At 42.3% G+C, this 14,469-nt stretch overlaps 1 protein-coding gene across 4 annotated transcripts in view; it reads left to right on the top strand.

Moving 5' to 3' along the window:
• The window catches only part of 5-HT2B (5-hydroxytryptamine receptor 2B), a 362,394-nt gene that overhangs the window by 231,063 nt on the left and 116,862 nt on the right, over positions 1 to 14,469 (top strand). Inside the window, exon 1 of one of the 4 annotated variants that reach the window (XM_019059761.2) lies at positions 8,236 to 8,903. The exons of the other annotated variants lie outside the window; for them this stretch is intronic. Coding sequence (XP_018915306.2) covers positions 8,855 to 8,903 — 49 coding nt within the window. The 5' untranslated portion in view covers positions 8,236 to 8,854. Of the gene's footprint in view, positions 1 to 8,235; positions 8,904 to 14,469 lie in introns of those variants that run through there. 4 annotated transcript variants of the gene reach the window in all.

The raw sequence follows: 14,469 nt of genomic DNA, 5'->3' as shown, positions 1-14,469 counted from the left end.
TGAGATAATACGACGATCGAACGCCGTGGGGACGGTTGGAAAAAAAATCGACTTTCCCATTGTAGCTCGCTCGTCAAGAATTAAACGGGCGAGTTGAGTTAACTCCCGGGAGCCCAATGAAATTCGCCGCCCATTTACATCATACTTAATTCATGGGAAAGTAGATTGGTAAATCGCGTGGATTGAGCGGAGATGAGTAGTGCTGCCACGCTCAGGCAAAACGTGGTATCATCATCTAGATGTTGCCAACTGTAGCCCGATAAAAGCCAGATTTTCACTATAATTCATGAACATTATCCATACAGTTTACGCAGAATTGCGATCATGATGTGATCCGATGTGTTCCCAGATCCAAAAAACAATAAAATGCTCATAAACTGAATTCTTTAGTACGAAGTTTACTTGAAGCTGTTGGCAATATATGAATGCTCATGAGACGTTTCTACTTGGCACGGTGGAGTAGGCATCGATGAGTGTTGCTCTCTTAACGTGTACATTATTAATGCTCCGAGAGCGCGGAACCCGTGTCACTCGGCTTTAAAGAGCTGCGGTATACTCTGCCATACTAAGGAAAAACGCCGTATGAACATTCGAGAGTTCCCAAATTTCCTTCGATAAAATATTCATTTTGGAGGAATGTTATGAATATTTTTCCTTGAAATTTCCAGGTACTTCGGGTGAAATTGCGAGCAAAAGTATCTGAAAAATCGGTAAGAAAATATTCATACAGGTTTACCAGGTAATTCGTGTTTTATCAAAGGAAATTTGGCAACGCCTGAAGGTTCATACGGCGTTCTTCCTTAGCACGGTAGTATACTGTTGTGTGACCGAAGACAAAGGTAACTCCATTTGGACATGCGCCACAATTAGCACGTGGTCTTATGCGTCTGGCGGCCCAATCCGAACTGGAGTTACTGCTCTCTCCCGTAATAAGGGCAGTATAGTTCGCGACAGTGGCACTCAACACGGGCCGAGTTGCCAGAGCCAACCCTTTTTAATTCGTAGCTGTTTCTAGCGCGCCGTTCTTCACGGATCACCAACTAAGTATAAAATACGGTGCTCAGGACTCCGTAGACGGTTTGACGGAGCAAATATACATTTTTTGACGAATTGAATCACAAACTTTATAGATTCTTGAATCTGACTGTCTTGAATCTGTCTACTGAGTCATTTAAGCCAAACATGAAACAATTCTGTCGAGCTCCTGGGAAATGCAGTTGATTCTTAAGTATTTTGGGGATGTAGTACCAAAATGACCGATCGTAGGAGTACCGATATATTACGAGGGGCGTTCGTAAAGTAAATATATACAGGGTTATTCAAAAGTTACGCACCACTGGCCATAACTTTAGTTCTAATTACGATATCGATTCGCGGTTTGTGGCGTCCTTCCTCATATCGAGGGGGAAACTTTTTCAGGTACTTTTCAGTTCTTCAGCCCCCCAGGGGGAGGGGGGGCGGGGGGCAACTCAAAAATTTCAGATGGCAACCCCCATCATGTGATACATCGTTAGAAAGAGCATGAAAAAAGAAAATTTTTGGCGCAAACCGGAAGTCGATCTGACCCCCCTGTCAAAAGTTAGGGGGGTCCAAAGGTTATTTAGGGGGTCCGTACCTTCATTTTTTACAGTAGCTTCGGCGGCTCTTGGACATACCGTTTCTCTTTTCAAAGAGTCCTCGAATACTCCAAGTCTGATACCGAAGTCTTCATATTGCCCCCGGGCCACCACAGCCCCCCCGTAGGGGGGGATGGGCCTGTTACAATGAAACATTGCATTAAAATGCGAAAAGTCACAGAAGAGCTTCAAACTTAGCATCAAATCCGAGTGGAACTTCTTGCAAACGCAGCCTGCGACTTTAAAGTGAGTTTTGAAAACTCTTAGCCCCCTGCCCCCCTCATTTTTGAATACAGAGCGGGTAAAAACCGGGAAACTCACTACAAATAATTCCCGAAACTAATGTCCAACTTGAGGAGGACCCTTGAAACGTTGCGATCAGTCGGAGCATTGGAATACAAGGACTGCCACCCCCTTAAAGTACGGAAACATCCAAAACACCCCCGCTGCCCCCTTCATTTTTCGTTGCGGAGCGGGTGAAAACCGGGAAAATCGCCAGAAAATGATGCCCGAAACCACTGTAGAACTTGACGAGAACCCTTGAAACGTTGCGCTCAGTCGGAGAACTGCAACACAGGAACTGCCGCCCACTTTAAGGACGGAAACATCCATAAAACCCCCGCTGCCCCCCGCTTTTTTCGTTGCAGAGCTGGTAAGAGCCGGGGCATCATTTCTGGCGATTTTCCCGGTTTCTCCCCTCTCCGCAACGAAAAATGAGGGGGGCAGCGGGGGTTTTTTGGATGTTCCCGTACTTTAAGGGGGTGGCAGTCCTTGTATTTCAGTGCTCCGACTGATCGCGACGTTTCATGGGTCCTCCTCAAGTTGGACATTAGTTTCGGGCATTATTTGTAGTGAATTTCCCGGTTTTTACCCGCTCTGCAACCAAAAATGAGGGGGGGGGGGGGCAGGGGGCTAAGAGTTTTGAAAACTCACTTTAAAGTCGCAGGCTGCGTTTGCGTTAACATTGGCAAAAAGGTCCACTCGGATTTGATACTAAGTTTGAAGCTCTTCTGTGACTTTTCGCATTTTAATGCAATGTTTCATTGTAACAGGCCCATCCCCCCCCTACGGGGGGGCTGTGGTGGCCCGGGGGCAATATGAAGACTTCGGTATCAGACTTGGAGTATTCGAGGACTCTTTGAAAAGAGAAACGGTATGTCCAAGAGCCGCCGAAGCTACTGTAAAAAATGAAGGTACGGACCCCCTAAATAACCTTTGGACCCCCCTAACTTTTGACAGGGGGGTCAGATCGACTTCCGGTTTGCGCCAAAAATTTTCTTTTTTCATGCTCTTTCTAACGATGTATCACATGATGGGGGTTGCCATCTGAAATTTTTGAGTTGCCCCCCGCCCCCCCTCCCCCTGGGGGGCTGAAGAACTGAAAAGTACCTGAAAAAGTTTCCCCCTCGATATGAGGAAGGACGCCACAAACCGCGAATCGATATCGTAATTAGAACTAAAGTTATGGCCAGTGGTGCGTAACTTTTGAATAACCCTGTATCTTTATTATCTCCGGAACTAATGAAGATAAGTTAAAACGGTAAAAAGTGTTTTAACCGTCATACTCTCAACTTTTCAAAAAGCTTTCGTTTTTTTTAAATTTGGTTCACCCGTTCGCGAGTGACGTCATTTTTCCCGCGCCCATCTCTCGTCACCGCGTGTCCAAAATATTCGAGCGCGGCGGAGCTCTTCAGATATCCGGGTTTTCCCAACTTGCAGCGCTGATAAGGATTGTTTTGGTCACTCCAATGCACTCTAAGTAATGACGTGTAACTGCAGCGCTATCAGTGCATCAAAAGATACGATTAAAGATAAAGACACCTGCATCATGATTTGGTCACTACTAATCAGTTTTGTGCGGTTCATTATGGAGAAACCATTGCTTAACGCGTCTGATTTTGAGTTCCGGGCAGTGATCCGTTTTTTGACCGCAAAATACGAAAGTGCAGTGAATATTCATGCTCAGTTAATTGCCGTTTATGGAGGTTCATGCATGAGTTATCAAGTGGTTGCAAAGTGACGACGTGCATTTTTGGACGGGCGCGAAAATGTTTATGATGAAGCGAGGTGCGGACGGTCCTCTTTAGTGAAGAACGATCAAAACATCGTTGCTGTGCAGAGTGTCATTGAAAAAGATCGTCCGTTTAGCACTGGTGAAATTCTTCAAAACTTTTCTCCTGGTATTGAAATCGGGAGGACAACTGTTTTCAAAATTTTAACCGAAGAACTCAATTTCACTAAGGTTTGTGCGCGCTGGGTGCCTCGTCTGCTGACCACTGCCCAAGTGCCCACCGGGAAAAGCGTTTAGACGCGGCTAAATTTTCGCTCCCGTCCATGTTTCGCAGCAAAAATATGGAATCAATTTAATAGATCATTTTATAAGGGAACTTATCAAATTTTACAAAATAGGGGTTCATACCTGACTGACTGATTAGTTCCTATTTACTGCTCAATATGCTTATTTGTATCATGTATTCTATAATGAACATTAATTCATGTTAACAATATGCGTATAGGACGTTTTGTTCGGTTTTTTTTATTAATGTTTATAATTTTTCCTATTGCATTATGTATTTACATATCTTACTTGGTAGAATAGGTAGTAGATTGTATTTAGACACTTAAAGTAGTTGATTTCCATTATAACCAACCATATGTTCTTTGAATAAATTGGTATAATAAAACCAGTCGCGTACACGAAGATTGGGCGTTGACCTTACTCGTGCATAATCTTATAGTCCGTCTTACTGATAAAGCTGTTTATCGTGTGTAGGTTTCGTTGCAATTTATATTTTTTATTTTCCTGGTCGTTGTGTTTAATTTGATTTTGAGCTTGAATACTTAGTAGCTAATGGCAGACGATAAGGAGGTGCCACAGCAGTCCTTTATGATCACTCTTCCCCGAATTAACAGGTCTCTAGAGGCCGGTATAGCAGTTGGGTTGGACAGTTCCCTTTCAGATGACTTGAAGCTCCCTTTGTTGATAGGCTCCAACTTGACCACAGCTGTTTCCCTAGCCGGCAGCTGGGCAAGACAAACCTTTGCGGCCCAAAGCCCAGCAGCATTGGACCTCCTAACATTGGGTGCGATGGCTGCCACAATGTTTGGTCTTTGTAGAGAGACAAATGGTATGCCCGATGGGGACTGGGTACCAATTATGGCGCCTCCTAATGAAGCTGAAAATTGGGGACCGGCACCTGCAAATACGTACACTGTCGAAGCGTTGCGTTCAGCCTTGACAGGGTGGGTGGCCAAGAAGGCAAACTGGTGGTTGTCAAACCACCATAAAGACTAGGGAGTCGTAAGTGGGCACGTAGCAGAAGCTGAAAATTGGGGACCGGCACCTGCAAATACTTACACTGTCGAAGCGTTGCGTTCAGCCTTGACAGTTACCATAGCCACGAGGGCAAACTGGTGGTTATCAATCCATCATACAGGATAGGAAGTCGTAAGTGGGTACGTAGCAAAGGTACTGAGTATAAAATATTCAGGTGCTGACCTCGCACAGATGACGAATGCAGCACACACCGTGGGACATGGGGTCAGTACACTCCACATACTTAACGTCGCGCAAATTCCTTGGGTGCGTCCCGTCGAACCTTATATGTATGTAACAGCGTCGAATTTCATCCTGAGCACCGATGCCTGACTACGCTTCACTGGTTTGCCCGCCGGAACCCACAGAATAGGCGTTGCATTGGAGGCAGCCTCTAGGCTAATGAAGTCTAGCCTGATAGCAATTTGCCCAAGCCCACGTGACTTAGTCGCGATCCCACCGATAGTTACTTCTATAAGAGCAAACCGTGCGAGTTTTCATGTTGGTGCCGCCTACCTTACAGGGGCACCCAGCTCCAATTACAACGACTCTGACGCGGATTAGTACTTGGGCAGATTGGGCACGTTTATACAGATTATGAGTCCTAAGTCCACTTTAGCCAAGTCCCCACATTTGGCTTCGGAGAGGGTCCAAAGTTACCCGGATTACAGCGCTGATTTCGAGAACGATCTTAAATCGTTCAAACTCCAAAGCGCGATGGCGGCACTTCAGAGCCTTAAAAAACACTGTCAGGATTTTGGGCATAGTTTTAATTTTAAAGATCCTACAATTTTGGTCAAGGATAAAAAAAAGTAGTAAACAAAATTCACTGCGAGATGTTTAAAGGTCCAACAAAAACATGCAATGTTACGGCAGTTTAAATTTTCCACATGAAGTAGAGAATATTTCATCATTAGATTTAAGCGCATGCACTGTAAACGGAGAGAAGTAAAGATTTTTAAATGGCACACAGGTTTTTTGTGTCTTAGATGTATAGGTTACTTGAAGAAAAATCAATTGTCCCCAATTGCATTAAGTTATGTAACGTGTTGTTAAGTTGTGTAGTTGTGTTAAGTTATGCTTGTTAAGTGTATGTTACCCGAACTTTCAGAGAGTGTATACAATTTGTCTAATGCTGAAGACAGAATGGTTAGTCCAATAATTTCATTTTGACAAGCTAAAGAACTTATGCCCCATTCCATTAACTCACAGTTATTTCTAAAAGGATCCATCATACACATACCCATGAATTTAAATGAAGTGTATATATTACCACGCACATGCACCGCCCGAAGATCAGGCAATGTCTGAAATTCGGCGATACAAGCAGATGGTGCGGGTTGATGTGACAGAAAACATTGCTAAATGGTGGCAGGTCCACCAGAAGGAATGCCCTCGGCTGGCAATAGAGGCAAGAAAATATCTATCTGTCCAGGCTACCGTAAACCTGCTGAACGAGTGTTCAATACTGGTGGGATAGCACTGACTGATTATCAGCAATGTTCAACAGGATTGCACGTAAACGACTTAGTTCAAATTAATTGCAATAAGCGGTACATTCTGGAGGTTGGTGAATGAAAGGAAGTGTATAATGTATCTCTTTATATGGGTCCTTCCCCGCAAAAAGACAGGCCCGACGACTAAATCGTGCTACCAACCGCGTCGCGACTAAACCTCCAAGTCAGACTTATCCCTCAAAGTGTCAGAAACTGAACGATCTAACGTACGCACTGTTCAAAGAAGCTCGTTCCAAGAGGCAACCCGTAACTACGCGTGATCTACGAGAGTTTGGTTTGGCAAGTGCAGCCCCTTTTATTGGCCCACATTATTTTACTGCCTCTTTACGATGGACAGGAAAATTTCGTTTTTATTCATCGGACGATACGCACATAATGAGATGTTATAAGGTCAGACAATTAAAAAAGTGTACGGGATCAGGAGGCGAAAAGTAGTGTGCTCCATCAAATCGAAAAATGCACTAAATTTTGAACAAATTCTCGAGGAGGCCGATGAATTTCAGAAATTCGTCCGAAAAAATTAAGGCGTTTGATCAATTGCTTGTGATTAATTGTGATCAGACCGGCATCGAATATAGAGCGGATGTCAGTAGGATCCTCTGGCGAAAAGAGCAAAGAGGTTTACCTCGGTAACCATAATAACGTGACGCGCCGATACACCGCGGACTATTCCATTACATCGTCGGGTGATTTATTACCAGTATATTTGGTTCTACAAGAGCAAAACGGCGTTTTCGGGCCTTTAGTTAAAAAGACTGTGGACCGATTGGTCAGCGAATTTGGTAACGTCGTGATTACGGTATCCTCAGGTCACGGCCTTTTTAGGATGGAGCCTCAAGTGCAGTTAGAGCAGCCCCTTTTACTGGCCCAAATTATAAATTCAAGCCTCTTTAGAATGGGTAGCAAAATGTCGTTTTTATCTATCTAGCGATGGTTACCTAAGCCCGAAATGGACATCGTGTTTAAAAATAATATGTGATAAGGTACTTTAGTTTTTTTTTTTACTGTGGCTCTTGACGAAAGAATTTACTAATTTTTATTTCATAACAGTATAAAAATTAGAATAATTTTTTATTTATCACTTTATTCTTTTTTATTTTGCTTATCAATATTTTGGGGTTGGTTCCTTAAGTTTTCTCTTGTTCGGCTCATTTTGTCTTCTCTATTAGTTTGGGGTTTCCCATTTCGTTGGCTTTTATTATTCTGTCTTGGTTTAATTTCAGTAATGGATCATTTTCTCATTTAGTTCCCATGGGAACTCCAGTGTTATTGATTTCCTTTCTAGTATTAATTGAAACTAATAGAGGCTGAATTAGGTTGTAGTCTTTAAGAATTCGGCTAAAATCTAACATAATATCTGGTGATTTATTAAATTTTATTTTAGGAGATTGTGGGTTCTATTTTCACCTAATTCAACTAGGTTTGTTTATTCTTGAATTCTTTGTTGGTTTTGTTCAAGCTTTCTTTTTTTCTGTTTAACTTACTCTTTATTCTATAGCTTTATTCTAAACGTAAGCTTAGATGCTTAGCAAAGTGGTTGAATCGGATTCGGAAAAAGTTGTATTTGTTCATCCTTGTCGTGCCCCGTGCTATAGATCTTAGCACTGACGTGTTATCAGACGCTGTTATGGCGTGTCTCGTGTCTCCCCTCGATGCCCGTGTTAGGCCGAGGTCAATTGTCGATATAGCTGACTGGAATGTAGAGTATTAAACTGATCCTTTCGTTTTTCCTGATTTTTTTCTCGTCACCACATCATAACACGGCGATCGTGACACCTTACCTCAACTTTTTTTTAGTATCGTGAATCCCTTGAACTTTTAACGAGTTGAATTGTTTGACTTGTGAATTTCGTGAATCTGGATTATGAATTTAAAAATTGGCTTTTTGTGGACTTTTGAGTTCTAACTGTGTCTCCTCTAGAAGTGACATTAAGCTCTTCGCGCGGGACGCTCGGAAATTTGCCGAGGTCGTTTTTCTCGTGAACATTTTCTCGCCGCGCAGAATTTTCACTCATGCAATTTGTTGAGAGAACAAATTCAGGAGCTGAATAGGCAGAGAAACATGTCCCCGCTAACCTCTAAAAGAGAATCAATTGACGAGTAGCTCCTTAGCTACAGGCACGATGTCAAATCGATCGAAAACCTGGATGCCAAAATTCTAGAATGATAGACCACCGAAAACATTCTGAAATGACCAGAGTTGTAAGAGTGCCCGCTTTCCCAGATTGTACGAGCAGCTTGCCGTACCAGCCACACAAGTTAAGGTTGCGAGGCTTTTCTTCCGACTTCGTATCGTGTTCTTCCAGCTATAAGGTATTACATTTGAAGTCATAGAGGGCCGAGAAGATAATGTTAACCCGGGTCAATACTCAATTCAGAGTCCGCGAGTTCAGGATAAGTGGCCAATGGAATTAAGTAGAGAAACTTTTGGCCGAAGCAGCTCCATTAGAGAAGGTTATTATTGCTCCATTATTCCCTCCCCTGCCTGAATATTTTCCCTCTTTGATCGATATGTTTTACAGCTAGATGCAATGCCACTAAGAAAAGGGTGTCCATCTCCCTGTTTTACACCTATGTTAAAATCGAATACTTCACTCTTGTTGTCATCCTAAAGCAACCTGAAGAAAATGCAAATAAAAGGATGGAGTGAAAAAATCAAAGATAGAGCAGGGATGTGGAGGAGAATCGTTATGGAGGCCAAAGCCCACCTAGGGCTGTAGCGCCGTTAGTAAAGTAAAGTAAATTCCCTCCCCTGCCAGCGCCTCAACATTTGTAAGCTGCAGTGCTAAAGGCAGTTCTACTATATCATCCCTATCTACGTTGACACCGCAGCTGATGTTCCGTAGGCACAAGGAACTATTCTTGCCTGATTTACACATGTTTTCTTACACGAATGATACATTTTAAATGTATTCCGTAATTAGCAGTTATTGACGCTTCCCCGCGTTGTATGATTTGCATCCCTCAACCATTAAAAATCTTAAGCTAGGGAATAAAATTCTTTGAAACGAATACATTACAGTAAACTTGCATGAAGTGAGGCTTAAGAAATAAACACGCGCACACTGTAGACCAAAAATGCTTTAAAGATACCCAATTGAGGGAGTTCTGCAGTCAATACCTTACTTATATCCCCATCCAGCAGGCACAGTATAGTGCCAGGTTCGAAATGGAGGAAAATAATTACTTCATATTACTTATTAATAGAGCCCATGAGTTATGCGTGACAGAGAAATGTTTGCCGCGTGCATTGATTGCTTTCCAGTATTGTGTTTTGATCATTTCTTTGAGGAAAATGTTGATCGTGCTTCAGTGCATTTTAGTTTGGCAATCTTCCGTTAAAATTCAATATAAAGGGGTATGGTACTTCATAGGGTATGATGTCAGGGTGCTCTTCACCCCGCAACCAATTCAAGCTTCTCCGAATTTCATAGTTGAGGGATCCTAAACAGGAGACACATCCACAAAAAGAAAAACCACGCCCGTAAAAAAGATAGTAGAAAAGAAAAGAGATTGTGGGGAAGAATACGTAGGTCCGGACAGGGAAAGATAGTAAGAGCAAAAAACTTGGGTCCTGAATGTACCGGTGCATGTATTCTTAGGTGCTTTTAGGTTTATTTGATGTATTTTGTTATCAGTGCCACGAATACCTATCGATCGAAGCTGCATTACAGGCTCGTTGGCGAAGAGGCTCTACATGCGAAAACGAGTCGGAAATAATATCCACTGTTAACTTTGAGCTCTCCACCATCAAGAGATAGGGGCGTAGCTGGTTGCCGCGGGCGGGTTTGATGTAATCGGGTATTTTGGTACACTTATTTCAATAACTCGTCTTGAGAGTCTTTTATAATTAATTGAAAAGGAAATACTTGTATGAATTCTGAGCTGTTATTCTATGAGCTACTGAAGGATTGATCCTTGTATATGTAGGTTAAAAAGCTGGGCGATGACACTCAAAAGAAAATACAAAAAATCTTATTTTTGCTCTCCTGAAAAGAATAAAAAATCGAGATTCGCCCTTGAGTAAGAGGAGCGACGCATGAAGTCAAGGGTCAAATCAATCGGTTTTCTATCATGAAAAATAAACGTACGAGTCTTTGAAACGATCGTTGACAATGCAACTAGAAAGGGGGGATATTTTCGATGCGATTTACCATTTAGAGGCTCCTCAGTCCGCTTTCTCACGCTATTCGTGCAATTACTACCCACTTCGGTAACATAGTAGTATATTCGACTGAGAAAGACGGCGGGGGAAAATTGTTTCATTTCAACCTTTAATCGGGATCAATTGAACGGACCTAAGCGAAGTCTCCACACCAGGAGATTCTTACACTTGCGGTGAACGCAAATAATTCGAAGAGGCGTAGAAGCGGTTATGAGAAAGGGGGCCGTAAAGTGGGGGTGGAATGGGGGTTAAAACGAAGTAATGAGTAAACGGTGTTTTGACGTTTTCTCTTGATTGATGTGAGAAAATTAATTCCCCTGAAACTACCGCTAATACTCCAGCGCCGCGGTTAGAGAATATAATTCGGAATTTTCTGTCGATAAACGAACGCACGCCTGTCGACGAATTCTTTTATCTATCGATCGGTCTTAGACAGAGACTCCGAGAATCGAAAGAACGCTCGCTTGGCAACCAGGCGGGAAACTTTTTGAGGCATCTATTAACGTTGACGCTGTACTCCGATTCCCCATTTCCTCCAATGGCATCTTAAGTAAACTAAACGCAACGTTTTGCTCTTGAATACAACCTTGTCGGCAGAGGCAAGGCGTGCATGATCGATTTTCGATATTTCCCCCCAATTGAAGCTATGGTAAAGAATCGATTTTCGAGATGTTCCCTGCGAGCACCCTCTTAATCGGTTTTTCCGTAGGTTTAAATGGCAGATCAATCGATGTATCGCAAGCACGCCACGCCACTGCTCGTCGGGTCATCGTCCCTGTCGTAGAATCTTACGCACGCCTGATGTTGGAGCTCACCTAATTGTTCAACTTCGTTTGGCATAACGACCCTTCAACTTTGAATATGACATGATCACCCAAGCATGGAGGATGGAGGGCTGTTTCTGGCAGCTCAGAGAAATTGGGTTCAATTCGCGGTTAGATTATCCGAAAGTGCCTTCAACATTGTGATTATTCAAGAAGAATTAATAGTATTCTATCATCGCCTATACCCAAATCAAATTATAAGAGAGTGATCCGATCTTACGCTGCACCCTTTTTTCAAGTTTGGAGATACGTGGGAAAAGAGAGAACCTTCCATCCTGAATAATCTTGTAACGCCGAATTTCACGTAAAAAATTTCAATTCAATTTTTTTTGGAAATTATTGACCTAGTCATTCCGAATGACTTTAGAATGGTATCTTTAGATATGGTCTTACATTACACCAACATCTCCGTCGGTCTTTCAATTGAGTAAGTTGGTAATCGTTGGGAAGAAATTGAGAAGCAGGAGGATGATTTGGACCACATTTTGCAATTTGGAACTATAAATTCTAGCCCGGTTTAAAAACAACGCATGTGCCATTAGTTTCCCTGTGCACATAAGTGTTTTTCCAGGAGAGCCAGAATTTATAGTTCCAAATTGCAAAATGCAGTCCATTTGGGTCACCAGTTCAATTTTGACACTCCTGAAGTTTTGTTCGGTCAGTGACTTCGGGTACCAAAAACATCGATGCGCCACCAACATACATATCTCCATCTCGCAATGAGATACCACGAACAACTTTGAAATGCCTGAAAGAGCGAACTTGGTCGCTCATATTTTCATTATCCATTAAAGAATCCTAAAGTTAAACAGTTTTTGTTACTTACATTCTGGGCAGATAAAAACGATGAGTGAATGAAAGCAGAGGATTGCCGCTCACGGTTCGTGAGTTTGAGGATTCAAATCCCCCGCTTCATTACGGTAATGAAAATATGAATACGTAATTTCGGGACAAAGAAGTCCTCTTAAAAACAATCAATGGTAACGGGGTGCAAGATTGTCAAATCGGTGATTAAATTGTAAAAAAAAAAGTAATACATTGCATCATTATCCGAACAGTAGTAATTCACTGACCCAGTTCTAACAAGCTAGCGAAAGGATTCGTGCAATTCTTGTTTACAATGGTCTGCTTGATGATATTTACGATGATTATGATTATATAGTGTTGAAGAAAGTATTGATACATCTTGTTTTAATTCACGGAAAAAAAGTGTCAGAGGTTCTCCCCCAAAATTGTTCTACTGCCCAAATTTGTTGGATGATATGCGGACTTTTCCAATTAATTTTGGTAGCACCGCAAATCAAGTTGGGGTAGTGCCGCAACATTAGGGCTAGTAACCTAATTTATGGGGATACTACCATAATTAATCGGGGTATTGCCACAATTAACTGGGAATGTCCATATCATCCAACATATGGCAACCCTTAGCCCCTACCTCTTTTTTTTCCGTGTGACGTGCCGTGTGTAATAATGCTCTGGTGGTGCCTGACAAGTCGAAAATCCTTAATGCGACAATTTAACATAGCTTCAGTTCATTCAGTAATTACTCAAAACAAAAATTGTGAAACAGGGAAAATGGGGGACGAAGAAATCAATTTCCTCGAAGAAATGTGACGATTCTCATCCCATTTAAATCGTACGGTGCGTCCTCCGGTTCAAAGTATTTCACGAAAATTCGTCAAGGAATGTCAGAGAAGTAATTTGTTATCAAAATTCTATGGCAACCCTCTATTTGATACGTTGAAAATTTGGTCATTCATTGGATAAAATCTAAAGTCCGAGCACATAGGCGGATCCAGCATTTTGGCAAAATCGGATTACCTCCATTTAAATCCATACAAAAGAATCGATTCTTGACGGAGCACCTGGCCCATCCAAGAATCGATTCATTTCCATGGGTTTAAATGGCGAAAAGCAATGTTGCCAAATTGCTGGATCCGCAAGCACGAACACGAGTAACCCGGAAACGGAGAAGAAATCCCTCGGCGCCGGGAAGTAGTTCCTGATTTAAAGTTCCCCCAACGCTTCCGCGATAAACCTCAGCGGTTGGCGGTTCCCCTTCCACCTTCGCTCGTAGATCCGGCAAGTCACCGCGGGGCAAAGCCGGAAATTAATTTATTTATTTTTTTCTCTTTCCAACTTATTACTTGGCTTCCGGTGGGGACCGCGGAATCGGCACACTCGCACTCCCTGGAATAAGTTAGAAATACGATTGTGGTAACGAACTAGTTACGTTTCTCTCCGACGCAAACGCGTTCTTTGTTCGTGACCTGTTGCTTTGGAAGCGCACAATGGACCTCTAGACAAGCTAGAGAGCTTTTAAAAGTGTTTTTTAGAAAATTTTAATAATATAAGATGTGACTGTTAGTGTTTACCAAATCGAAGTCGAAGTGACCTGATGATGATGATTGACATCGAAATAGCTATCGTCTAAAAACCGGATAAAAAGTGATCGGGAGAAAGGTAATTTCATCAAACATAATGCAGCCCGATAAAAAGAAGTTCAACTTTAAATTAAGCTAGAGTCCATTTATACCCAGAGTTAAGACATCTCGATTATCAGCTGGCCTGGGCTGGCCACAAAACGAACGATATTGAGAGATGAGGATAAGGAATCCTGTGATGTCTGTCCTAGAATGGGGTAATGCTCAGAAACATGACTATGCCATCTCTCAGATTGTCTCCTACAACGCGGCAATTTATTTAGATCGTCGAATTTAAGAGGTACTGTAGTGCATGCCCAATTTACAAGATAATATCACCGGTACTTTATGAATGAGATGGTGACACATGACGTCATCCACAGAAGCGCCGACCATGGCCTCGGTCCCATGTTCATATTGACCATCCATTATACAACCTGATACTTCCCCATCCGGATTGGAATTCCATGTACACGAATTCTATATTTTCATTTTGTGTTATGTTATCTTCTCTTCTTTGATCGTATTTACTGGTTGCGTCACGCTAATATATAAATTATTCAGTGGCGGCAACCCTGTTCATAACATCAACTGAATTGGTATTGTTA

Source organism: Bemisia tabaci, chromosome 7, assembly GCF_918797505.1.
Source record: "Bemisia tabaci chromosome 7, PGI_BMITA_v3".
Taxonomy (NCBI): Eukaryota; Metazoa; Arthropoda; class Insecta; order Hemiptera; family Aleyrodidae; genus Bemisia; species Bemisia tabaci.
Note: the sequence above shows the minus strand (reverse complement) of the source record. Positions and strands in the feature narration are given on the sequence as shown.